The following is a 26,193-nucleotide window of genomic DNA, read 5'->3' as shown; positions in this document are numbered from 1 at the left end:
TAATGACTGGGACAGCATGAGGAGTAGAGCCCTACAGAGAGAGGCCAGAATACCAGGTGATCTGACACCATAGTTTACTGATACAGATCTACTCACAGCACTGCCAACAAACTAGACCAAGATTTGCAAATTTTGGAAGCCCCATACTTTGGGACTTCAACATTAAGACACAAAGTGCCTAACTGCACCTCTACCACTGACCCCATGCTCACCAATAAACAGTTAAGAGTAAATCCGGGGCTGGGCGCGATGGCTCACGCCTGTAATCCTAGCACTCTGGGTAGGCCGAGGCGGGTAGATCGCTCGAGGTCAGGAGTTCGAGACCCCGTCTCTACTAAAAATAGAAATTATCTGGCCAACTAAAAAAAAAATATATATATATATATATATATAAATCAGCCGGGCATGGTGGCGCATGCCTGTAGTCCCAGCTATTCAGGAGGCTGAGGCAGTAGGATCGCTTGAGCCCAGGAATTTGAGGTTGCTGTGAGCTAGGCTGACACCACGGCACTCACTCTAGCCCGGGCAACAGAGCGAGACTCTGTCTCCAAAAAAAAAAAAAAGCAAATCCAGAAATTTCAAAAAATCTCTTCATTAAAAGCTGCCTATTAATCATACGAGATATAAGTACTAAGGTGAATGACATCAAATGTAAATGTGGGAAAGCCTCAGCAACACAACCTACTAAAACTTCAAACTTACCAGCTATCAGAGAAATGTAATAACAACTATTATTATTTGTCTTGGTAGGGGAATTAGGTGTTCTAATCAATTGAATATTACAGTTCATATTACCACACATTAATGGCATATGCTGTATAATTTAACTTTTTATTAAGTGAATAAGACTTCTTAGGGTTTTGTATGTAGTTCCTCAGAATTTTTGTGAAAAATATACTTTCATTAAAGAAGTGCTTGTGTTCTTAATTAAAACCTGATATAATTTGATCAGTAGTTTACAGTATTTTTAAATGTTTGACAATATCAAGGAATTAGTAATTTTCAAGAATATCTGATTTTTTAATCTTCTCTTCTTCTATCCCATCTAAACATTATATATGCATCAAATGCCTAGTTTTAATCCCATCTTTTCTATCAGACTTCTATTTACTCCTCATTCACTGAATGCTACTGCGCTTATAGTCAATGCCACCCAATATTTTAAGTCACAATTCTTTGAGTATTTCGTCTGTATGTGTCTTCAATTAGACTGTAAGCTTCTTCGAGTTGGATCTCTGTCTTGATTTCTTTTGAATCCTCCAGAGGGCCTAAAGTTAATGTTGGGAGTATACCGGGTTCAACAAATACTGGTTGGGTCTCTAAACTTAGTTTAGCCGTTTCTGCCAAAGTGTATAACCACTTAGTTTCGGTTGTGCCCTCACATGTCTATTTGTCTGAGGTTTCTTTGCGCTCATTGACATTGTTTGTTTTCTATTAGAACAAAGAGTTTGTTAGATAGAGATGCTAACGCAGCACCCTTGTAATCTGAATAAACAGAATTTGATCCACCTCCCAGGCTGTTGGGCCAGTGAACGAAAACTAAACCTCTGATACTCCCTGGCCAGTTTAGAGACACATATTCTAAAATAACACTCCAAAGCCTAGTTATCGGCCAGTTACCCTGGGCTCCGGAGCTGCCAGTGTTCACAGATGTTGGTTGACAAGGCAGCGAGGATCTGCGGTCCGGAAGCCCAGTCGCTATGGTAACGGTGAGACGCAAGTGCACTTGCGCGGCCTTCTGACGAAAAACCTCAGCCTGAACCTAGAGAAGTGCTTCGCGACGGCAGCGATTTGCGGCAGCGGCGTGACTTACGGCCGCTCCCCCGTAGAGCGCGGTTGCGAGCGGTAATGCGAAGGCCGCCGCAGGCTCGCAGGCGGCCAGGACTGGAGATGTTCCAGCATGACCCAGTCAGTGGTCGTACAGAGTGAGTTGCACGGGGCGGATGGGTACGTGTTCGTCGCGGAATCCAACGGCCTTGTTTCCTGCCTAATGTCCATGTTCTGTCCTTTCCCTTCGTCGCAGTCGGCCAGTGCGGAAACCAGATAGGCTGCTGCTTCTGGGACCTGGCGCTGAGGGAGCACGCCGCAGTGAACCAGGTACCTGGCCCGCCGCTGGGAGCTGCCCTCGCCGTCGCCGACGTCTTCCAGCAAATAAGTAGAAAATACCCTGAGCTTGTATCTGACGATATAAGTCGTGTGGGGTCTTTTCGGAACATACTGGTTTTTAAAGATACGTTGCTGTCAAACACACACTAAACTAGAACAACACTGGCCAGAGACCTTAGTTTTAACATTTTTCTTAATTTTCAAGGTCTTCTCTTTATTAGGGTTCGTGTGACGAGCGGTGAGATAGTGTGTGTGAAAGTACTTTGTAAAATAGATAACACGTGTGGTTATTGTATTCCTTAATTTAACCAGTCAGCTTTTAAATTAATCAGTAAGAATCCTGAGAGAACGCTCATTTGATGCACCTGTTCTACAGTATTATGGAGACTCCTTTTTTCAGCACCCCCGGTGAACTTTATCTATCTCATGACATTTGCTCCCCTCTAGAAGGAGATTGGAAGAATCAGACTAAGCATTTTGTGACAATTTGCTGTTTCTTGTCTTAGCCACATAATAGCCATTGTAGGATTATTAAAATTGAAAGGACTAGATTGGAGAAAAGGCAAAACTTAAATGCTATATTTGTTTTCTTTTTAGAAAGGAATTTATGATGAGGCAATAAGCAGCTTTTTTAGAAATGTGGATACCAGGTAAGATGGGATTAAAGTCTGTTACAGAACATGATGATTCTTTTCATTTCAACAGATGGGACAGAATTCTTCAAAGGACAATAAAAAAAAACAGTCAGTAGCTGGGAAGTTGTCTGGCTTTTTTGTTTTTCTCATATGAGCGTATTTATTCTTGTTATATCATTAATATTCTCACGTCATCTTACAGAACAGGACAATAGGTGTTCCTGTGGTGTAACTTTTTTTTAATTTAACCTTGAAATAAAGTTTCACCAAAGAAAAGCTGACATTTTCCCTGAGGGTATCTTGTTAATGCATCCAGTAATGGCTAACTTTTGAAAGAAAAATAGATTGTTTACATTTCTCTGATATTATCTGTGGTCAGGAATATTTGCTTTAAGTATAAAATGTGCTTAAAAATGAGAAAAATAGTCAGATGTTTTTGTTTATTTAATAAAGGGTATATGTAAGTACTATATATCATTTATCTGAAAGAATAATTTAAGTTGACATTCAGGTATGTCTATGCTTTTAATGTTAAATTATTAATTTCATACATTTTCAAAATACTTGATAAAACTGTGGCGGCCTTGAACTGAAAAATATATACTTAATATCAGGCTTTGATCTAATTCAATAGAAATTCCAGTTCTAGTTTGAATTAGTTGTCTGGGTGTTTGAGCAGTTATCTTCTAAGGAATGCTAATTAGCGCCTACTTCCTCAGAGAGTTCCAGAGTCTGGTGCTCAAGCTTGCAAACTCAGAAATGTTATTGGCACCTTGAAAATGGGTCTAGTGCTGTCCAGGACAGTCATGTTGACCAAAGACTAGATTCTCATTTTCCATCATAGACACATTATCTTTTGTAGGAAAACTACCTGAAAGACTACATAATAATCAGAAGGTTGCTTGGTGACCATGGAATCAGACATGGAAGGTTAGGTTTATTACCTTAATGGCTGGTGTCATTTATCTTTATTATGTGTACCTATCTGTCATATAGACTAGATTCCTTCTTATTTGTGGCCCAAAATATCCTCACCTCTATATACTATTAGAAGACTCAAATTTGCCTTTGTTATACTTCTTTCAGGTGCTACGCCCACCTCTCCTTTCTTGATAGCCAACCCTTTTCATTGAGTATTACGTAGTTCAGACTCAGCCTGGGAGCTTTTCTTAATAAAGTGACTTAACATGACTACACTCTCATCTACTCTGTTTTATACTTTAACCTGAGAGCATTGTTTTTTTAAGTTTGGGAAGAAGGGGTGTGGCATCCTGCTCTTCTCTCTGTGTACTGTCAATACATGCAGCATCTGTTTCACAAGTTAGTATGAAAAATCTTTTTCAAAAATGAGACCACATCTTCATGTACACCTTATCAAACTATTATACATTTTTAATAGCATGATAGGTATTTACCTATAGCAAGAGTTGGCAATTTTTTTCTGTGAAGGACCAGATAGTAAATATTTAGGTTTGCAGATCATAAGGTCTGTTTCACAGCTACTTGACTCTGACCTTGTAGCATGAATGCAGGCATAGATAATATGTAAGTGAATGGGTATAGCTGTATTTGAATAAAACTTTATTTACGAAAACAGGTGGCTAGTTGGATTTGGCCTAAGGACTGTAGTTTACTAACCTCTGATCTGTCATGTCATCTGTGTCTAACTAGGCTTCCCTTCACATATTGTCATCTTGTGAATTGTCTTTATTGATGCAGATACTGTGTTTGGTTGTATATTTCAGTACTTTGGTAATACGAAATTCTAGAAACAGCGTTAGATGCTCAATGATACATAACTGGTATATCAGTTGATGTGTGTTTGGCTGCAACAGGAAACCTCATTAATGGTGACTTAAGCAATAAAGGTGTCCATTTATCTTACAGACTAAAAAATCTGGAAATTAGCTGTTCTAGGTTTGGAGAAATGCCTCAAAGACCTAGATACTGTATATTGTTCTGCTCTCTTTAGTATGTAGACTTTTTGTCCTTGTGTTTTTATTTCATGGCTATAAAATGGTAGTCTGTTTTCTGGGAATCACGTCCCTATTCATATTTGACGCAGGAAAAGGAAGAAGGTTGGCACCAACTACATCTGGTCCTTTTTATCAGAAAACTTCCCGTTTATCTCATTGGGTAGAACTGGATTACATGGCCAGCCCTAACTATAAAGAAAGTCAGGAAAATAAGTGCCTCACTTTTTTAGCCTAACAGAAAGTAAGCAAGAAAGGAGGAGTTTAGGGATGGCTGTTGTGTCTGCCTCACCTTGCCCATAACCAGTCTTATTATATAAATAGAAGTTAACTTTGTTACTTGATAACACTATAAGCGATGGAAGATCTTATGACCTTTTCTCATTTTTTATCTTTCAGAGTGGCTGGTGATGGTGGCAGTATTTCCAAGGGAAAAATATCCTCTTTAAAAGCACGAGTAAGATATATATGCTTGGATTCTTACATTACATGTGTTTTTAAAATAACTATACTCTGTAACTATCATGACAAATTTTAACTTCTCAAATTCAAAAACATTTACTAAGCCACATATAATGTAAATGTAACTAAGCAGACATGTGTGTCCACCTAAAACATTCAGGGGAAATTTTCATACTTAAGTTAAAAACACAGTATATTTAGCATTTTTAAAAATATTTTCAGGGGAAATAGATATCTAGATAAATGGTAACAAAAGGAGCCATCTTAACTCGAAGGACCTGAAATACATACTAATAATACAGTTTAATGTTTCATTTAAAGGTAATGGAAGATTTATTTGCTTCAGGGTTACAACTAATACAAAGCATGGGCCCAGCCACATTATAGTGAATAAATATCATAACCATGTACGTTCTCCTGAACAAAATGCTTTAAGTTAATAGCTCATAGTTAAAGTCTTAATCCTCATTCCAGCATTTCTCTTCTGTGGTTGTTTCTCTACAACAAACTACTTCTTTAGATTATTAATTGGTAATCTTAGACTATAACAAGAAAAGTAGTTTAAATGCTGTGGAAGGAATTGACATGCTAAGGATCAGACCTGGTATAGTGGCTGAAAAATTGGACAGCAATAGTGTTGTGGCACCTGGGAAGTATTTCCTTGTATCTGTGATCTCTGATGTCCTTGGAAAACAAAATTTAAGGCAGAGACTGTGTGCTTGTAGGCTGATAGGATAATTGATTAACACAGTGTACTGCATGAAATAGAGCTATCGTCCCAATCCAAATCTTAAGACAAAGAGACTTGACATTTCCTAGACTACTCTCAATTTGAGCTCTTTCCTATAACCATTTCAGTGAGCAGAGTGAGAGTTGGGGGAAACACTACTAAGAAAGAAGAAATCGGTATGTTTCTGTAGCCTTTGACTTTTTGTCCAAGAAGGTACTCTTCCATTTTCTCCTTAGGAACTAAAGAATCCAGGCTTTTTAAGATAATTTGGTCCTTGAGTCCCTCTACCATTTTCAGTTTCTTAGCTTAATAGGCAAATACTCAGAATTTTCTAAATCCTATATTACAGTTAGGGAAAAGCCAGAAGGCTATTAACAGGTTGCTGTGTGGAAGGAAACATAAACATCAAATCCTGGTACAGTTGTGACCTTGGATGCCTAAATGAGGAACCCACAATACTCTCCCAAAGTTTGCTTAGTAATGTCCAAAGGAAAAACAAGAGCCTGATGTGACCAAGGAAGGACTACAAGAGTTATATATTATGTCAGGGATTTAATGCAAAGTGACTGGGACAGTGATGTTTCTTTCAAAACTCACTCCAGGAGGTACCTGAATATCAGTTTGTATTCTGCATACTGTTTCCCTTGCCAGATAGTAAGTTAGTTGAGGGTGTGATTTATGTACATTTAATCTTCCACAAGTCATTTCAATAAATCTGTTTTGGAACAAGGCCAGCATAAGCTAATTTTTTCTTATATAATCTTACACAACTTGTAGTACTATAGTTTTCCCATACAGTGAAGTCCCTCTTTAGTTAGTTAGGTGTTAAAGTTAGCATTTAAGGTAAAAATTGCATATTGTCCGAAGTATCCTTGAAAATCCCTAAAATTGCCAATATATAACCCAATACAGTCCTGTGTTTGTAAAGTATATATTAATATATGATTGCTATATATAAAGGAGCACATTGTAAAACAGTTTTATAGTGTTTGTAATATACTGCTATATTTTAATTGTATATCTTATAGTAAGTAGCATAATTAAATACACATTTTAATTAAATACACATTAAATACACACAGAATTTAAATGTGCATAAATTATAACTCCATTGTAGTAAGTACTCTATAAATAATTAAACTTGACTGTCTTCCTTCAGTTAGATAGGGCATAGAGTTTGGTAGTTAAGAGTGAACATTCTGCAGCTAGGCTACCTTGGTTTGAATCGCAGTTCTACCACTTACTAGCTGGGTAATCATAGCCAAGTTATTTAACTTTTCTAGGCCTCAGTTTCCTTATATGTAAAATAGGGATGATAGTACCTATGCATAGAGTTGTAAGGATTAAATAGTAGGATACATATAAAGCATCCAGAACAGTGACATGTGATAACTGCTTTATGTTATATGGCACAAAATTAAAACCCATAAACCGAGCACTTCTCTGTGACGCTGAATCAAAGAGTTAACAAATCAAATTATAGTGTACCCTAAGATTATTTCAGAATTTTTTTCAGCCTTGCTTTTTTATTTAACTCTACTTATTTTACTTTTTCACTCTTTTTTCTCACTATAGAACATATGGAAAGTAAAGTACAAAGAAGTGGGAGGAGGGAGCATATATACAACTGCCAAGCTATCCCTACTTACATTTTGCTCTATTTCCTTCATCTTTTTTTCTATTTTTTTCTTTGCATAATTAATTTTGTTTTTTATTCTCATTTTCTTCTTAGTAGAGTAGGTTTTCTCTGATGTCAATAAAGTTTGTGGTAATGAATTAGATTGTTAATAACTTGGGAAACGGGGCCATGTTGTCATCTTTGACATCTATCCAGTGCCTCTGCTTTGCATATAATAGTAAGTTTACTCATTTGAATTGGACAGTTTTTGGCTTTGATTCATAAAGAACAGCATGGTCCTAGTGAGCAAACGCATTACTGCACCCTACATTTATTGAGAACCTTTTTTGGTTAAGGTTACCTTCTAGATTTCTGAGGCTTTGTTAAAAGTTCAGTTGGAGGGGCATGTTTCCCTTTGTCCCCCCACTTGGCATTTTGGAGTAGGATAAAAGAGTTTAAAATTAGTCCTTTAATTGGATTCCACCTTTCAAGCAGGGGGAAATTAATTCTTACAACAGATTCTACATAAATATTTTGATTAAGCTTAAACTATTTAAAAAAATGTAACTTTTAGCTCATAATTTCATTTACAGTGAATAAAAGAAAATATAGTAATTAAATTTTATTTCTCTTTCTCAGGCTGTCTTGATTGATATGGAAGAAGGGGTAGTGAATGAAATTCTGCAAGGACCATTGAGAGATGTATTTGATACCAAGCAGCTCATCACTGATATTTCTGGCTCAGGAAATAATTGGTGAGAATATGCTGAATGTAAAAATTGAAGGTCATCTAAAAAAATGTGTAGTCTTCATTCTGATAGGTCCTGCTGATATGAAAGCAGGATATAATTTGCCACACAAAGCTAGAGCTTTCGGCCCATCATCTTTTCTTTAATAAATGATGGTGTTTCACAATGCTTAGAAGCCACCTATATTTACTCTTACTCCTAGATTCTTCTTACTTTTTTTTAAGAAAAAGATGAATCATGAAAAATTACTTTACTGAATTCCTCTTTGTAAATTGATTCTTAAATAACACTAAATAGTAACAAAAGTTTTAAGTACTTTAATAAACTGTTCTCTAACCTATATTATTTGACTCTTTCAAGTTCACCAATTGGTCAGATTTAATAGAACACAGACAGGTAAGCCATACCAGTGTACTAGTATTCAAGCTGAGTCTGAGGTGGTTTTGGCCCTTAAATTTATAGTGGTCTCTTCTCTTTAATGAGGAAAAATAAAACTCCAACAGGGTTTATTTAAGAATTCACACTGAGACTATTTTTGCTGTTTTTTAAAAATTTACTAGCTCCTTATTATTTGCAAATGTCATATTCATTATTTTAACTATTTGCAGTCCCTCAAGTACATAATGTGGAGTGGTGTATAATTTTTCTAAAGTATGAATTTGAATCTTGTGTTCTGGGAGGCTAATTTGGGGAGAACCAGTCACTTAATAAGTGAGCCCACCTAACTGGGTTTTCTCTAATTATTATATGTTGATTTTGTAACCTGAGACTTTGCTGAGTTTATTTATCAATTCCAGGAGTCTCCTGGTGGAATCTTTGGGGTTTTGTAGATATAAGATCCTATTGTCAGCAAAAAGTGATAGTTTGACCTCCTCTTTCCCGATTTGGATACCCTTAATTTCTTTCTCTTGCCTAATTGCTCTGGCCAGGACTTCCAGGACTATGCTGAATAGAAGTCGTGACAATGGGCATCCTTGTCTCATTGCAGTACTTAGTGGGAATGCTTTCAACTTTCCCCATTCAGTTTGATGCTGGCTGTGGGTTTGTCATATGTGGCTTTTATAATTTTGAGATATGTTCCTTCTGTGCTTAGTTTGTTGAGGGATTTTTATCATGAAAGCATGCTGAATTTTGTCAAATGCTTTTTATGCATCTATTGTGATGATTATATGATCTTTGTTTTTGCTTCTGTTTATGTGATGAATCACATTTATCAGTTGATGCATGTTAAACCATCCTTGCATTCCTGGGATGAACCCCAGTTGGTCATGGTGGATTATTGTTTTGATGTGCTTTTGAATTCAGTTTACTAATATTTTATTGAGGACTTTTGCATCTGTATTCATAAGGGATTTTGTTATGTAGTTTTCTTTTTTGTTGTGTCCTTTCCTGGTTTTGGTAGCAAGGTGGTACTGGCTTTATAGAATGAGTTGGGGAAGATTCCCTCCTTTTCAATGTTATGGAATAATTTCTGCCTTATGGATACCAACTCTTCTTTGTAGGTCTGATAAAATTCAGCTGTGAATCCATCTGGTCTGGGGCTTTTTTTTTTTTTTTTTTTTCAGGATATCATGAGGGTACAAACATTTTGGTTACATTTTATGCCTTTGCCTCACCCAAGCAAGGATTAGAGGCATGCCCTTCCCCTCTACAATGCTCACTGCACCACATCCATTAGTTGTGAGTTCCCCCCTGCCACAACCCCCGAATCCCCAGAGAATATTACTACCATGTGAGCACCATAGTGTTGATCAGTTATCTTCCGTTCTTGTGATACGTCACTTCAGAGGATGGGCGCAAGCTCTATCCAGGAAAATAAAAGAGGTGCTAGATCACCATCATTTCTTATAATTGAGTAATATTCCATTGTATACATATGCCAAATTTTAATAATCCACTCATGAATTGATGGGCACTTGGGTTGTTTCCACAACCTTGCAATAGTGAATTGTACAGCCATAAACATTCGGGTGCAGATGTCTTTGTTATAGAATGTCTTTTGCTTTTCTGGGTAGATGCCTAATAGTGCTATTGCTGGATCGAATGGTATTTCTATTTTTAGCTCTTTGAGGTATCTCCAAATTCATTTCCACAGAGATTGTTCTAATTTGCAGTCCCACCAGCAGTGTTAAGAGTATTCCTGTCTCTCCACATCCTCGCCAGCATTTGTTGTTTTGGGATTTTTTGATAGAGGCCAGTCTCTCTAGGGTTAGGTGATATCTCATTGTGGTTTTGATTTGCATTTCTCTAATGATTAGAGATGTTGAGCATGTTTTTATATGTTTGCTGGCCATCATTCTGTCTTCTTTTTAAAAGTTTCTGTTCATGTCCTTTGTGGTCTGGGGCTTTTTTGTTGGAAGATTTTTTATTACTGCTTCAATCTCATTACTTATTATTCATCTGTTCAGGAGTTCTGTTTCTTCGTGATTGAATCTTGGGAGATTGTGTGTTTCCAGGAATTTGTCCATTTCCTCTACATTTTCAAGTTTATATGCATAGAGATTTTCACAGTATTCACAGATGATATTTTGTATTTCATGGTATCAGTTGTAATATCTCCTTTTTTTGATTGAGCTTATTTGGGTCCTTTCTCTTCTGTTTCTGGTCAATCCAGCAAGAGATCTATCAATTTTATCTTTTCAAAGTACCCACTTTTTGTTTCATTGATCCTTTGTTTTTTATTTTGTTTAGTTCTTCTCTGACATTAGTCATTTATTTTCTTCTGCTGGGTTTGGGGTTGGTTTGCTCTTCCTTTTCTATTAATAGGTCATTGAGACATCTCATTAGATTGTTAATTTGTGATCTCTCTGTCTTTTTGTTGCAGACCTTTAAGGCTATGAATTTTCCCCTGAGGATTGCTTTTGCTGTGAATCCCATAGGTTTTGATAGCTTGTGTCCCCTTTGTCATTTGGTTTGAGGAATCTTTTAACTTCCATCTTAATTTCATTGTTGATCCAATAATTGTTCAACAGCAGGTTTAATTTTCATGACTTTGTATAGAATTGAGTGTTTCTCTTGGAGCTGATTTCTACTTTTATTCCATTGTGGTCTGACAAGATATGAGGTCTGTCCAGAAAGTGTCCAGCCATTGTTAATACAACAAGAACAGTTTGCATGACATCGATGTAACCTGGCAGCCAAGGAAAGTGGACTGTAATGCACATGCATGAACAATGATGACTTCACTGTACTAGTCAGTGGGGCACTAGATGTTGTTGAGTGTGGCTGTCACATTCAAAATGAGTGAGTAGAGCAATGAATCTACATCAGATTTTGTGTTAAGCTTGACAGTTCTTCCAAGGAGACTATTTGAATGATTCAGAAGGCTTTTGGGGATAATGCAGTGAGTGCAGTGCAAATAAAAAGGTGACATAAATGCCTCAAAGATGGTCGAGAATCTGTTGAAAGTGATCCATGTTCTGGAAGGCCTGCAACAAGCACAACACCTGAGAATATTGAATGTTTTACGGTTAGGTTAAGAGATGCTGGGAAAACTGTGTGAGGTCCCAAGGTGTCTACCTTGAAGAGGACTAGGCATCATTGTCCTATGTACAATGTTTCTTGTATCTTCTTCAATAAATGTCTCTATTTTTCATATTATGTGGCTGGATACTTTCCAGACAGACTGTACATGATAGGATTTCTATTTTTTTGAATTTGTTGAGCCATGTTTTGTGGCCTAAAATATGATGTCTTGGAGAATGTTCCATGTGCTGATGTAAAGAATGTATATTCAGTAGTTTTGAGGTTAAATGTTCTGTAAATGCCTGTTAAGTCCATTTGTTCTAGAGTCCCATATAAGTCCAGTGTTTATTTATTTTCTGCTTGGATGATCTGTCCAGATCAGTCAGTGGGGTGTTGAAGTCCCTAGAAATTATGATGTTCCTCTTTATTTCTTTGCTTAGATCTAGTAGGGTTTGCTTTATGAATCTGGGTGTTCCTGTGCTAGGTGCATAAATATTTAGGATTGTTATGGCTTCTTGTTGAATTGCTCCCTTTACCATTATATAATGACCTTATTTATCTCTCTTTATTATTTTTTATTTAAAGTCAATTTTATCTGATGTGAAAATGGCTATACCTGCTTTATTTTGATTTCCATTTGCATGGAATATTTTTTGTCATCCCTTCAGCTTGACTCTGTGAATCCTTGTGGGTTAGATGTGTTTTGTGGAGACAGCAGATACTTGGCTTGTATTTTTTTATCCGTTCAGCCAGCCTGTGTCTTGAGTGGGGAATTCAAACTATATTGATTGATAGAATTGATATGTAGGATGCTGTTCTGTTCATTCTGTTGGGTAGTACCTTATTGCTTTGTTTTACCTCTTGTACTGTTGTTTTATATGAGCTCTGATTTAGCTTTTGGGTGGTTTTACACTGATAGGTGACTCATGTGCTGATCTGTGTATGATGCAGTTCTGAGTATTTCCTACAGGGTAGGTCTGGTCTTGACAGATTCCCTCAGTGTTTGCTTGTCTGGAAAAGTCTTTATTTCTCCTTCATGTGTGAAATTTAGTTTTGAAGGATACAAAATTCTAGGCTGGAGTTGTTCTGTTTAAGAAGACTGAAGATGGAGTTCCAATCCCTTCTGGCTTCTAGGGTCTCAGTTGAGAAGTCTGCAGTTAGCCTGATGGGTTTTCCTTTGTAAGTCACTTGATGTTTTCACCTTAGGGCTTACTGGTGTTTCCCCTTTGTGTTAACTTTAGCTAGTCTGATGACTGTGTGTCTTGAGATTGCCTCCTTGCCATGACTCTCCCAGGTGTTCATTGAGCTTCTTGTACCTGGATGTCTAAATCTCTAGCAAGACCAAGGAAGTTTTCCTTGATATTCCCTCAAATAGGTTTTCCAGCCCTCGTGCATCTTCTTCTTCACCCTCAGGGATGCCTGTGATTCTTATATTTGGCTGTTCTACATAATCCCATATTTCTTGTAGGCTTTGTTCATTCCTCTTAATTCTATGTTTTTTATTTTTGACTGACTGAATTAATTCGACAGAGTTGTCCTCAGGCTCTGAGATTCTTTCTTAATCTATTCTTAAAACTTTCCACTGTGTTTTGTATTTCCTTTAGTGAATTTTTCATTCATTTCCTGAGTTGTTTTTCTGGTTTCTTTGAGTTGGTTTTCCATTTTCTCTTGGATTTCATTGAGCTTCCTTACAGTCCATATTTAGAACTCTTTATCTGTCATTTCAGTATTTTCATTTTGGTTGATATCCATTGCTAGAGAGTTGGTGTTCCCTTTTGGGTGTGTCCTTCTGCTCTGATTTTTCATACTTTCAGAGTTTTCTTACTGATTCCTTATCTGGAGCAACTGTTGCTTCTTATTTTGGGATTTTCTTTTGTTAAGATGGAGCTTTTTCCTCCCCTCTCATTCACAGGGTGTGTTTGTAGCATATGTTGGGTAAGAATCTTTGGCTTTGCTTATAGGTGCTTTGATGGCACTCTAGTTTCTGGATGAATGCCTTGATTATAGATATCTTTAATGTGGTGGTTTTCTCAGTTGCTAGTTGATCATAGGCTTTAGGAGTTTTGAGCTGTGTGAGTCGGCAGATTTCCTGTCTCTCTTTGATGAGGGAGGATGGAGGTCCTTGGAATCCTTTCTCTTTCCCCAGCCCTGTGGTCTTCTTAACGGTGTGAATTCAGTTGGCATGCCCAGTTTAATCTCTGCGACAGTACATGGTGCTTATGGGTGAGAATCAACTACACCCTGTATGAACAAGTCAATGGATGCTGAAAAGGGCATGCGAAATGACCTCCCTCTCAGTAGGTGGCACTTGCCAGAAGGCACAAGCTGCAGTGTTGTTTTGGGGACCTGTGACTGGCTCTAGTCCCTCAGGAGAAGCACTCAAATGCCCCAGATGCTGGGTGGGGCCCTGGAACTTCCGCTTGAGTCCCTATTCTCTGCTGTGGCTGGGGGGCTGGGTTGGGTGAGCCCACCCTCAGGCTCCACAAAAGCCAGCAATGTAGCTGTTTCTGCAGGGGTCAAATGTCTGCTCCCAGCCTCTGAGGAAAGCTGCCAGAGAGGGGCTGAAGTGGCCCCACCTAACCAGAAAGCCTGCTTGCGGAGATGGTGCCATCTGAGATTCACAATCTGGCTGTCATAAGTGGATTTCACTCTTCTCCCCGCTCCCCTGCTTTATGTTCTCCCTCCAGTGTCTGCCAGCAGGCAGGCAGGAGCTCACACTGTATAAGCTCCCCTATGATTGCACTGCAGGCTGGGGAACTTCCCCGCCCAGGATAACTGGCCCGGGCTGAGAGCATGGCCTTCTTGTGGTGGGAAGCACTCTGCAAGTATGCCACAGCTGGGACCCTCACTGCACTCTCCTCTTAGTTCTGTCCGTGTGGGCTCCCTCACCTCCTGAGATTATTTAACAAATCTCTCCTCGGTACCGCTGAGCAACACAGTCAAGTCCTGAGGGTACAGGATCTGGCCTGCAAGCCTATCCCCAGGTCCCCGAATAGCAGTCCCTGACCACACCAGGGAGAAGTGTGCTGGTCCTGAGTTGCTTATGGGGTGCTTCAGCAGGTTTGATGTCCCTCCACTTTGGGGTGTGCCCTGCTCTGGTGGAGCCACTGGGCACACAACACCAGGGAGGGCCAGTGAGCAGGGAGCTCACCATCCCAAGTACCCCTTAGACCACTGCAGGACTTTAAGAGGAAACAGTTTGAGCCTCACTCTCTGTAGAAGCCTCGGTTTGGTGGCTCAATTGTTTCTTTTGGCAGCTGCGGGTAGGGATAGGGATGGGGAGAAAAAGAGTCTGGATGGAGGAAAGCTAGTTCTCTGGTCATCTCCGTCCCCCTCTCCGCAAGGCAGCCCACCTGGAATGTCCTAGCTCCAGGGTCACACAGATCCCCCAGGACCCACTGGGCCCCTGTGGCTCCCGCAGTCTGGGCCAGAGTTGGGATATATTTGCATGGGAATAAGCAAGCCAAAAACTGAGAGGTTGAAGCCCCCTGGGGAGGACAAAGGCACACGGTGGGTTAGAGAAGCAATATGGCATCTGCCCTCTCCGTTTGGGTCTGTGGTGATAGGAAGCACTCTGCAAGACTGGGAGCCCGGTAGTGTGTCCACAGGAAGCCCCCAGTTCTCTGGTGGCAGCAGCTTTTGGGCTCATGGGGGTAGAAAGTCACTCCAGCAGCTCGGAAGCCCTCTGTCAGAGATGTGAAGGTGAGAGAAACAAATCACTCCACCTAATTTTGCTGGACTCCAAGCTTCTCGGGGGTTGATTTCCATCAATATCTTGCTCCTCCTCGTTCTGCTCTGCAACTTCTTCCCATGGAGTCCCCCACAGGTTCTGGCACTCTTCCCTCAGAATTACACCCCATCTGTGTTTATCTGTCTGTTATTTTTCTCTTTCATCTAAATCCTATTCTTCCTACTGAGACACTCTGGCAGCTGGTGCCTCTGGTCAGCCATCTTCCCCCATCTTGCTTTTTTTTATTAATAATATGTAAAATCCACTACAGTTCAGAGTTTACTTTAAATAGAGACAAGAAAAAACTGTGTAACTGAAATCTTGTTTTATTGTAATTGTACCTTAAAAGTTGAGAAGATAAACTTAGAAAGCCATAGTTTGATAGCCATTGCTAATAAGCTCTCTTATCAAGATATTTGAGAATTATAGATACAGAATATTTGTTAAATTTTCTATCTAGTATCTTCAAGATATTATAACATGATTTATTTACATGAAACAAAAATAGATTTTACTTGGTATAATAAAAATACTTTTTAACATTTTTCTATAATCTTTTTATTCAGATCAGAAATAACAAAATCAAAAATAATAAATTCCAGGGCTTTTTTAATCTGTATTTTTATTTTCAGGGCTGTGGGTCACAAGGTTTTTGGCAGTCTTTACCAAGAACAGATTTTAGAGAAACTGAGAAAATCAGCAGAGCACTGTGATTGCTTGCAGTGTTTCTTTATAATACATTCCATGGGAGGAGGTAAAGTTATTCACTCATTTGCCTATAACAATGTTAAAGTATAAGTAGGAATTCATTTTGCAAGAATAAGTTTTGTTTTTAGACCTATGCCTGATGGAGATAGAACTATTCGATGTTTATGTGTTTGAATGTATGTACATCGAGCTTTTTATCTTAAAATTTTGTGAAATTGTGTCACTATTACCAATTTTTTTTTAATTTAAGCCCTCTTAAGAGTGGGTATATTGGAAATTTCACAAAGTTTTTAGCGACACTTTAAGATATATGAGCTTTTGAAGAGCACTTACTTTCTCAGAGTTTGCTTGTTCAGTCCTATTTCCTAACTAGAGCTAAGCATTTCTGGCCTGCTCATATGTGTGCTTGCCAAAGGATATCAATAACCTTTCTTTAACCACCTTCAAACCTTTCTTGTCTCCAGTAAGAGAAAAAAGAGTAAAAGAAACTCAGTCAATTCCTTTAAATCTTTTCTTACGTGGTAATTAATCAACTTGAATTAAAAATAAATGATCTGCATCGCTTTCCTTTCTAAAGGATGCCTGTACCTTAGAACTAAAGTATTTTGGTCCCATTTTATGAAATAGAAACAGAATATAATTTGCTAATTTTAAAGCAGGATTAGCAACTTTTTTTTTTTTTTTTTTTTTTTTTTTTTTTTGAGACAGAGTGTCACTTTGTTGCCCGGGCTAGAGTGAGTGCCGTGGCATCAGCCTAGCTCACAGCAACCTCAGACTCCTAGGCTTAAGCGATCCTACTGCCTCAGCCTCCCGAGTAGCTGGGACTACAGGCATGAGCCACCATGCCCGGCTAATTTTTTTGTATATATATTTTTTAGTTGGCCAGATAATTTCTTTCTATTTTTAGTAGAGACGGGGTCTCACTCTTGCTCAGGCTGGTCTCGAACTCCTGACCTCGAGCGATCCACCCGCTTCGGCCTCCCAGAGCTAGGATTACAGGCATGAGCCACCGCGCCCGGCCAAGATTAGCAACTTTTAAAAGAAAAAAATTGCCATACTTTTTTTCTCCAAGCTGAGGTTAAGATTGTATATTCAGCAGGTCATGTACGATTGATTTTTATACATTTCTATCTATTATTCACTGACATAGCATTTTAAAATTAGTTACAATTGCTCTGTAACCATGCCTTTAGAAAACCATCATAATCATTTAATTAAGAAACAAATTGTCTTTATAGTAGTATAATTAAACTTCAAATTTGAGTAAGTTTTCAAAAGAAAACCATTGATTTATAATTCATTGTGGGACCTTTCTTTTTAATCCCCCTGTTACCCAACATCTCAGAAGAATATACTTACAATTCACTGAAGGTGGCAGAAATAATTTAAATAATGCTAAAGGTTAAAGTTCTTTCCCACATCTAATTCCAAGTCCCTCTCCTCACAGATAATGAGGTTTGCAGGGTTTTTTTATGTCTACCTTTTCAGATATTTTCTATCTATGAAAATATCCTATGAAAGTATGTGTGTATATTTTTACATAAATGAAATCATAAAAGTTATTCTGTAATCTTTTCACTTTATATCTTTCTTAAATATCTTTCCCTATCATTCCCTCTCATAGAATCAATTGTATATAATATATAATGCTTTATATTTAATATTACTGTAAATTTTGGAATATATGTAATAATTTTTAAGTCAGTTTCTTATTGATGGACATTAAGTTGTTTATGGTGTTTAGTTATTACAGACAATCCCCATGTATATCTGGTACATAAATCTGTGCATTTGTGCCATTTATAGCTATAGGCAATATTCCTAGAAAGGAAGATAGAACCAAAGAATATGTACATTTTAAATTTTGATTCATACTACTAATATACCTTCCTACAATATTGCACCAATGCATATTATTAGCAACAGTGTATAAGAGTTTACATTTCCCTACACTGTCATCAACTCTGAGAATTATGAAATGTAAATCTGATATGTTCAAAATATCTTGTTTTAATTTGCATTTCCTTAATTAGAAGTAATGTTGAACATCTTTACTTCTATTTGCCAATTGTGTTTGTTTTATTGTGTTACATATTTCTATCCTTTGCCCAATTTTCAGTTGCATTCATGATTTTTTGGTTGTTGATTTGTGAGAACTCTTAAATTTAGTCCTCCATCGTATGTGTTGAAGATTTTTTAGTTTGTCTTGTTATTTTGTTTATGGGGCTTTTTTTCCCCAAACATATATAGAAGTTTTGTTTATTTTTAATGAAACCAAAACTGTCTTTTCTATAATGGCTCTGTTTTTTATGATGTTTAGAAAGTCCTTCTCATTAAAGATTACCCAAAAAAATTTGCCTCACTTTCTTCTAGTATTTTTAGCATCATAGCCTTTTAATATTTATCTACATGGATTAGAGCATTGGCTTTTAACCTTTTGGTTAACCAGAATAGTAAGAAATAGATTTTATGGTACAATGCAGCTATGTGCATACACATGCATGCACGCGCACACACGTATACACACTGAAACAAAAGATTTAGGAAACATTATTTACCCACACTACGTGTGACACCTTGATATTTTCTATGACTTCATTTAAGAAAAGAAAATACTGGTAGTAATCTGATAATTAGTTTCATAGCCCACTAATGGTTCACAACCCAGTTTGGAAAAAAAAGGTTAGAAGATTCCATCTCTCACTTAAAAGTTCTTAAAAATTTCTAAATTTTATTTAAATGTAACTGTATGTATCAGAAAGTTGTCTTTAATGAGATTCCTGTAATTTGTACTTTTAAATAGGTATTTGAAAATTTTATAAGTTCAAGGTAGACATGCTTAATTTTAAATAATTTTAACACAGTATAAGTTGCTTAATGACTTGATAGTTTTCTTCATGATTAAGATTGTATATATACTAAACCAAAGCTGTCAAGTTAGGTTTTTTAAGTTGCTTCGCATCAGGTGTAGACTGAATACTGTCTTAGTTGAATTTTCTACTGTTCAGTAAGTTCTTGTGGCATCATATAGCTATAACTTAAACATGAAAGAGAGTGAAATATACAAAGCCTTCCCAAATTCATTATCAGAGCCAGAAATGGAATTTAGGACTTAGACCTCACTACCCATGTTGTCTTCATTTTCTTATCTGAAATTAGGTTAGTTAATATGTAATGACAAATAAATTGAAAATTATGTCTCCATAATAAAACATAAAATTCCAAGTTCATCACAATTATGTTCCAAATCATTTGTGCTTTTTTTTTTTTTTGAAATTTTAATTCTTAGGAACAGGATCTGGACTTGGCACATTTCTTTTAAAGGTGCTTGAAGATGAATTCCCAGAAGTGTACAGATTTGTAACTTCAATTTATCCTTCCAGTGAGGATGATGTCATAACCTCACCTTATAATAGCATCTTGGCAATGAAGGAACTTAATGAGCATGCAGACTGTGTGTTGCCCATTGACAATCAAGTAAGAAATGACATTGGAAGTTATGGACAAATTTTGTATGTATTCAATCCTGTGTTGTGCTTTTGTGTTTCCATGAAACATTCTCTTCACCTCTCAGCTTTCTTATCTAAGAGAAAAAATAAGTTTAAATTGTTATTCTTTGTCTTTCTTTCCTAGTAAAATATCATATACGTCCACTGTCTTTAATAGCTTCTCTCCCAATATTTTTTCCTCAAAAGTCTTTATTTGACATCATTAGCAAAATTGACCTTGTGGTGAATTCTGGAAAGTTGGATACAACTGTGAAGCCAAAGAGTCTGGTTACTTCAAGTGCTGGGGCTTTAAAAAAGCAGCATAAGAAGCCCTTTGATGCAATGAACAACATTGTGGCAAATTTGCTGCTCAACCTAACAAGGTAATTCTATCTAAGAGTAGTCAAAAAACTACTGTGCTTTTGAGGGTGTTTTGAATTTTTGTAGTAGCATTTTTTAGTTATTCTAAGTTATAGGAGCTTCATTTTGTTTTTGTGGGGTTTTTTAATTTATTTCTTCTTGTAGTTTCATCTCCTGGAGTGGTAAAGCAGAATTTTAATTTCTATGAATCCAAAGCAGCATTTCCCCAAGTACATTCCGTGGAATATTAACAGGTGTCATGATATAAAAGGTTTTGTGGTAGACACACTTTTAAAACACTTGGTTAGACAAAATTAAACATTTTTTACTGTTGAATATCTTGATCTTTTAAGCTAACTAATATATACCTCCTCTTGAGCTGGTCCAAAAGATTTCCATGATTCTGGTATCAAATTTCTTTGGCATTTTTATATTCCAGATTATAGAGTGGATTACGCAAACCCTCGAGGAATTTAGTAAAGTTTCTAGAATAATTATTGATCTATATGTGTTTAATTCAAATAATAAAGTTTGTTTTTAATAAGATATATGTGCAGTGAACAACTATAATAGTATGTTGGTCACACTTCAGGTAATACAGAAGAAAGAATTACTGTACATGTGTGTTATATTTTATCTTTATACATGATTGTTCATGATACTAAATTTCACTAATACAGAAAACACATATTCTGCATTGAGGAAGTGTACAAAAGGATTTGAGAAGCTGTCTGCTGAATAAATCAAGCTGCATTGGAAGTATATAGTTTTTAAATTAAAATTTTTCTCATTGTTTTAATGTTAATTTTTTAGCTCTGCGAGATTTGAAGGATCCCTTAATATGGACCTTAATGAAATCAGCATGAATTTAGTTCCTTTTCCTCAACTTCATTATCTTGTGTCAAGCCTAACTCCTCTGTATACACTGGCAGATGTTAATATTCCTCCTCGAAGGTAAGAAGTAAGTTTATTTCAGTTTTTTTGAGAACTTGAATTACTGTAAAAAAAAATTTTTCAGAGAAAAAGTTTGCCATAACTCTAGTTATTTCTTTGTATCATTTTATTTGTGAGAAGTGATAAATACAGTTGATAAATACAGTGATAAATACAGTTGTGAGAAGTGATAAATACAGCCATTTTTCCATTAGATGCATACTTCTTTACTTTGAAGTAAGTGTTGTAAAATGTCATTAAACTATTTGAAATTAAATCTAATGATTAAACCTGTAGGTTTGTGAAAATAAAGATTTAATATTTATTGAAAAAGATTAAATGCCTTGAAGTCTGACAACTTAAGTTTGAATCTCAATTCTGTCACTTAGTAGCTACAGGACCTTGGGCAAGTAACTTAAATTTTTCATCTTAGTTTTTTGCTTATTGAATAGATTAAATAAGACTGTGTTTTAAAGTTCTTATCACAGCCCAACACCATAGAAGGCTTTCAGATATAAATGTCTATAGTAGCTATTATATATTGCCAGAACACGGTTTTTTTAAACTGTGTGTCATTTTTGAGCATAAAGTTTACATCAGTTTAACAGAAAATGGTTTTGAAAGACACTCTTAGCGTATACAGTTAGGATGAGCTTGAAAAGTTCACACTGCATTTACAGTTGACTGAGGGAAAAGGTCCTGACAAACTCTGCAAAGGGAGAGTGTATAAATGAGAAAGTGAAACCTAAATTAAAGATTTATTTTTATAAAGTTTTGGCAAGATAACAATTCTATATTTCAGGAATGTCACAAATGATACTGATAAGGTTTCATTTGAGCAAGTTGCAAATGACCATTTACACCAACTCATAGGTAGGACTCCTTTTCTGCATGGAACTTTAACACGTTAAGCAGCATACACAGTGTATAGACCATGGTGATCATTAAATGCCCACTAGTATCAGCCCAGCATATTAAATTTTAGTATATTGAAATAGAACATACACCTTTAACGTGAACACATAGAATGCAAATTAGTGCTAAGCTGTTTATTGTACAATCGTGACAACTTCTTTGTATTTCAAGTTCTTAAAAAATAAAGATATGGAATTTCTAATTAAGCTCAGCATAATGAAAAAAATGTGACTTGGTCCTTCAACCTGAATATTTCAAAGTCTGTTGAATATCTTGTGATTCTAGTGAGTACATTTTGATATAAATAATGCCTATCAACTTTTTTTAATTTTAATCATAATTTGTGGTGAAGGCTTATTTTTATTTAAAATGTGTTCATGAAAATCTGTAGGGAACTTTTAAAATTTTAGATGTTTAAGGAATTTGTCACAGTGTTTTTACTATGTTTGTAGGGCGGTTGGTGGGGAGCTATTTGCTTCTGCTGTACTTGTAGATATTGCAAAGGCTGCCATATTGGTATATAGACACAATCATTTATCCTTGAGTAAATAATAAATTGTTTTAAAATTATAGTATTAAAAGGCATAGTTTTAAAGCTGTCTTCAATTTCTTACAAGTAGTTTCTAAACAAGTGAGAATTTTTTTTTGTTGTAGATTTTGTGAACAAAGGTCAGTTCTTTACCTAGTCCATTTTTACCAAAAGAAAGTAAGCATATATAAAAACAAGTATCCCAATAATTATAAATAGTTTCTTACTAGTTTTTATATTTTATGAGTCAAGAAAATAATTAGGAGTGATTTTACCTGCTTGTTGTATAGTGGTTCTTAATCTTTTCTGGATTTTCTTCTCTGACTCCATAAAAATGCCCCAAAACACATACTCACCAGAAGTTTGAACATAATCACAGAGGATTCATGAATGCCCCAAAACTCACCTGTGCCTTAGGAAGTCCTCTATCTCTCCTTCTGTAGGATAATCAGTATACAATGTCATCTCAATGAGGGCAGGAAATTCTTATTCTGTTCACTGCTTTGTCTCTTGCACTTGGAATAGTGCCTGGCACAGAGTAGGCACTGTAAATATCTGATAAATAGCACAGATTTCTGCAGCTCTTCACAGACGTTCTGCAGATTCAGCACATAAACCTCTGGCTAGAGTTATCTACGGAACCTAATCATATTTACATTGAGTTAAATGGGATTTAAGAACAAACTGGGGCCATATTAAGGACCTAGGAGTCTGTGTTATTAGATATAAACTTTTTCAGTTGCCTTTATCTTCCTCTCTTTAACTGAAGGGTAAAACAATCTTGTATTTGTATTTTTATCCTTCAGTGAAAAGACTTTTGTTTAAAAGTCTCCCCATTCAGGAATACTGCTACACATTTTCATCTTTTATAGCAGCAGTCCCCACCCTTTTTGACACCAGGAATCAGTTTCATAGAAGACAGTTTTTCCACAGACAGGAGTGGGGGGATGGTTTCATAATGATTCAAGCATGTTACATTTATTGTGTACTTTATTTTTTTTATTATTACATTATATAATGAGATAATTATACAACTCACCATAATGCAGAATCTGATGCCTCCTGCTGATCTGACAGGAGGGCAGAGCTCAGGCGGTGATGTGAGCTTTGGGGAGCAGCTGTAAATACAGATGAAGCTTCGTTCACTCACCCACCTGCCCACACACCTCCTGCTGTGCGGCCCAGTTTCTAACAAGCCACAGACCAGTACCAGTCCATGGCCTGGGGGTTGGGGACCACAGTTTTATAGGAGAGCTTCATGTTGTCCTTTGATAGTTTCCTCCTAATTGTTCTTAACTAATTTATGATATATTTTACAGAGACAAAGTAATCATCTCAATGTTGTGGGTTTTTAATTAGCTTTGATAGTTCAGATACTATAAAGTAGATGAGCATACTGGATTAAGTAATGATAGAGATTTCAGAAATCAGTACTACATAGAGCTCACTAATGCTATAGTCAACATTTTGTACCTACCTGAAATCACCAGTCTACTGCAGAAGCTTTTTTTCCCCCAAAAAAGATATTACACGATTTCTTCTCTTCCCATATTTATCATCAAGATTGCTTTGAGAAAATGATAGCTGGCTATTTAATATATTTAGAATATGTAATATATTCTAATATTAATATTTGGTGTGAAGTTCATTTACCTATAGATGACTGTCTTTTCATTTTATAGTTATACATAGAAGGAAGAAGTAATATTTTGTATAAACAATGATACTTTCATTGTTCCAGATTGGATCAGATGTTTTCAGATGCGTTTAGTAAAGATCACCAGCTAATTCGGGCAGACCCCAAACACAGTCTTTACCTCGCCTGTGCTCTCATGGTTAGAGGAAACGTACAGATTTCAGATCTTCGCAGAAATATTGAAAGGTTTGGTTTTTATTTTTCAAGATAATTTATGTATACTGCTTGAGACAGTGTAGCATAGTACTTAAGACTGCCTCTGTTCAAATGCTCGCAATGCCACTTACTAAAGTGTGACGTTGAGCAAGCTACTTAGCCTTTGTGCCCTGTTTTCTTCAAGTGTAAAATAATAATAATAATAATACAAAGCTGTTATTTATGGGTATTAAATGATAGATGTTTTATGAAAGTGTTCATAAAATTATAGCTGATACTGTTTTTATTATTACCACCAGCACTACTACTATACTTCTTCTAAGTTTTACTATTTAGTGACAGTCTATTTTTAGGAAAACTACGCTATTGAATTACAAAGTAAGGAAAATTATAATGCCTTCATTTCTTTTTATCCCTGGATTTCTGATCTTAAGGAATGCATTTCTACCTTTCTGAATCACCGTCACAGCCAGTTTAATGTCCCCCCTACCAACTGTCTCTTAGTTCACCATATTACTGCTAATAGTAAAAAAAATAGTAAGCAATTAGAATTATACCATCAATAATGTCCTTAGTTCTTACCTTTGTGGGGTTTTTTAATCTCAGGTTAAAACCCTCTCTACGGTTTGTCTCCTGGAATCAAGAAGGCTGGAAGACCAGCCTGTGTTCAGTACCTCCTGTGGGTCATTCTCATTCATTATTAGCTTTAGCAAATAACACCTGTGTGAAGCCTACCTTCGTGGAACTGAGAGAGAGGTTCATGAGGCTCTACAAGAAAAAGGTAATTATCATACACCTTTGTAACTATATGTGTTTATTGGCTATTTAAGATATAGTCTTAAGAATTACACTATTACAAATCAAGGGTGATCTTGTTTACTATATTTGTTGTACTGATTATAACTGAAGAGGAGAGGCTTACTCATACTATTTATTATTACTCTAAATGAGAAATTTTGTGAGTTTATTATAGGATTTAGGCAAAATATTCCATTTAACACAAGTTCTCATTTCCATTACAAAGCTGAATGAACTATAGTTTTAATAGAACATATTTACCTTATAGGATAACTGTGTATTAAAGTTCCTGCAAAGGTAAACATCCAGATTTTTTTAATTTATAGGCTCACCTTCATCACTACCTACAAGTTGAAGGGATGGAAGAAAGCTGTTTCACAGGAGCTGTGTCATCCTTGTCGGCACTCATACAGGAGTATAACCAACTGGATGCCACGAAAAGCATGCCTGTGGCAGATATGCCTAGATTAAGCATAGCTATGTAAAAAAGAAACACAAAAAACATAACGTTTACTTTTTCTTAATTTCACATTATTTTTTGTCACCCTTCTGTTTCAGCATTTTTGTGATTCAGAAAGCCAGATTTGTGTTTCATATTAGCAGGAAGTATTATCTAAAAGAGTGGTTTCTGTTTAATCACAATTTGTTGATGATACCAGTGTATGAAATTAGTGAAGTCTTAGTACCTTAATATCAAGCATTTGTCTTCAGAAAATTAATATTTTGCTTTATTTATAGCCTAATATTTAAGCATATATAGACACTGATAATCATGTTTTCAATAAAAATCTTGTACAGATATATTCTCGTATTTATTTATAATTTATATTTTGATATTCTGTTTAAATTCTCCTGATTCTTTAAAAGTAGGTACTGAGTAGAACACAATATGAATATCTCCATGTGATATCTGCTAACTTTTCCAGGATAGGTTTTATTACAGCTGTTAAAGAGGTTTTGTTTCTTCTTTAGGTAACAACTTATTTATACTCAAAAGAATCTATATTAAATAATTGTTTTGATAAAGCAATTATTTAAAAATATTTATAACAATAAATGTCCATACTTTTAAACAGTGCTGCTTGTTATTATTTTGCATGTCACTATTTATGCAAGTGAACAGAGCATTACTCAGCTTAATG

The 26,193-nt window shown here is 36.2% G+C and overlaps 1 protein-coding gene across 3 annotated transcripts; it reads left to right on the top strand.

The window, feature by feature from the left end:
* Positions 1 to 1,180: 1,180 nt before the first annotated feature.
* Positions 1,181 to 26,128, top strand: TUBE1 (tubulin epsilon 1). 3 transcript variants are annotated; one of them, XM_045544201.1, is made up of 12 exons: positions 1,181 to 1,925; positions 2,024 to 2,097; positions 2,704 to 2,756; positions 5,114 to 5,171; positions 8,164 to 8,279; positions 16,101 to 16,222; positions 19,466 to 19,653; positions 19,872 to 20,047; positions 20,838 to 20,978; positions 24,143 to 24,283; positions 24,860 to 25,034; positions 25,378 to 26,128. In XM_045544201.1, the coding sequence occupies exons 1-12, from the start codon at positions 1,901 to 1,903 to the stop codon at positions 25,534 to 25,536; spliced, it is 1,428 nt and encodes a 475-aa protein (XP_045400157.1). In that variant the 5' UTR covers positions 1,181 to 1,900; the 3' UTR covers positions 25,537 to 26,128. The 3 variants fall into 3 exon arrangements, with proteins under 3 accessions (XP_045400157.1, XP_045400159.1, XP_045400158.1); XM_045544202.1 differs by lacking the exons at positions 1,181 to 1,925; positions 2,024 to 2,097 and adding an exon at positions 3,604 to 3,671 and having other exon boundaries at positions 2,115 to 2,756; positions 25,378 to 26,125; XM_045544203.1 differs by lacking the exons at positions 1,181 to 1,925; positions 2,704 to 2,756 and having other exon boundaries at positions 2,026 to 2,097; positions 25,378 to 26,125.
* The last annotated feature ends 65 nt before the right edge of the window (positions 26,129 to 26,193 follow it).

The sequence above is a fragment of the Lemur catta genome, chromosome 2, assembly GCF_020740605.2.
Source record: "Lemur catta isolate mLemCat1 chromosome 2, mLemCat1.pri, whole genome shotgun sequence".
In the NCBI taxonomy this organism is placed as follows: Eukaryota; Metazoa; Chordata; class Mammalia; order Primates; family Lemuridae; genus Lemur; species Lemur catta.
The sequence above is the reverse complement of the archived record's forward strand: the minus strand, read 5'-3'. Positions and strand labels throughout refer to the sequence as shown.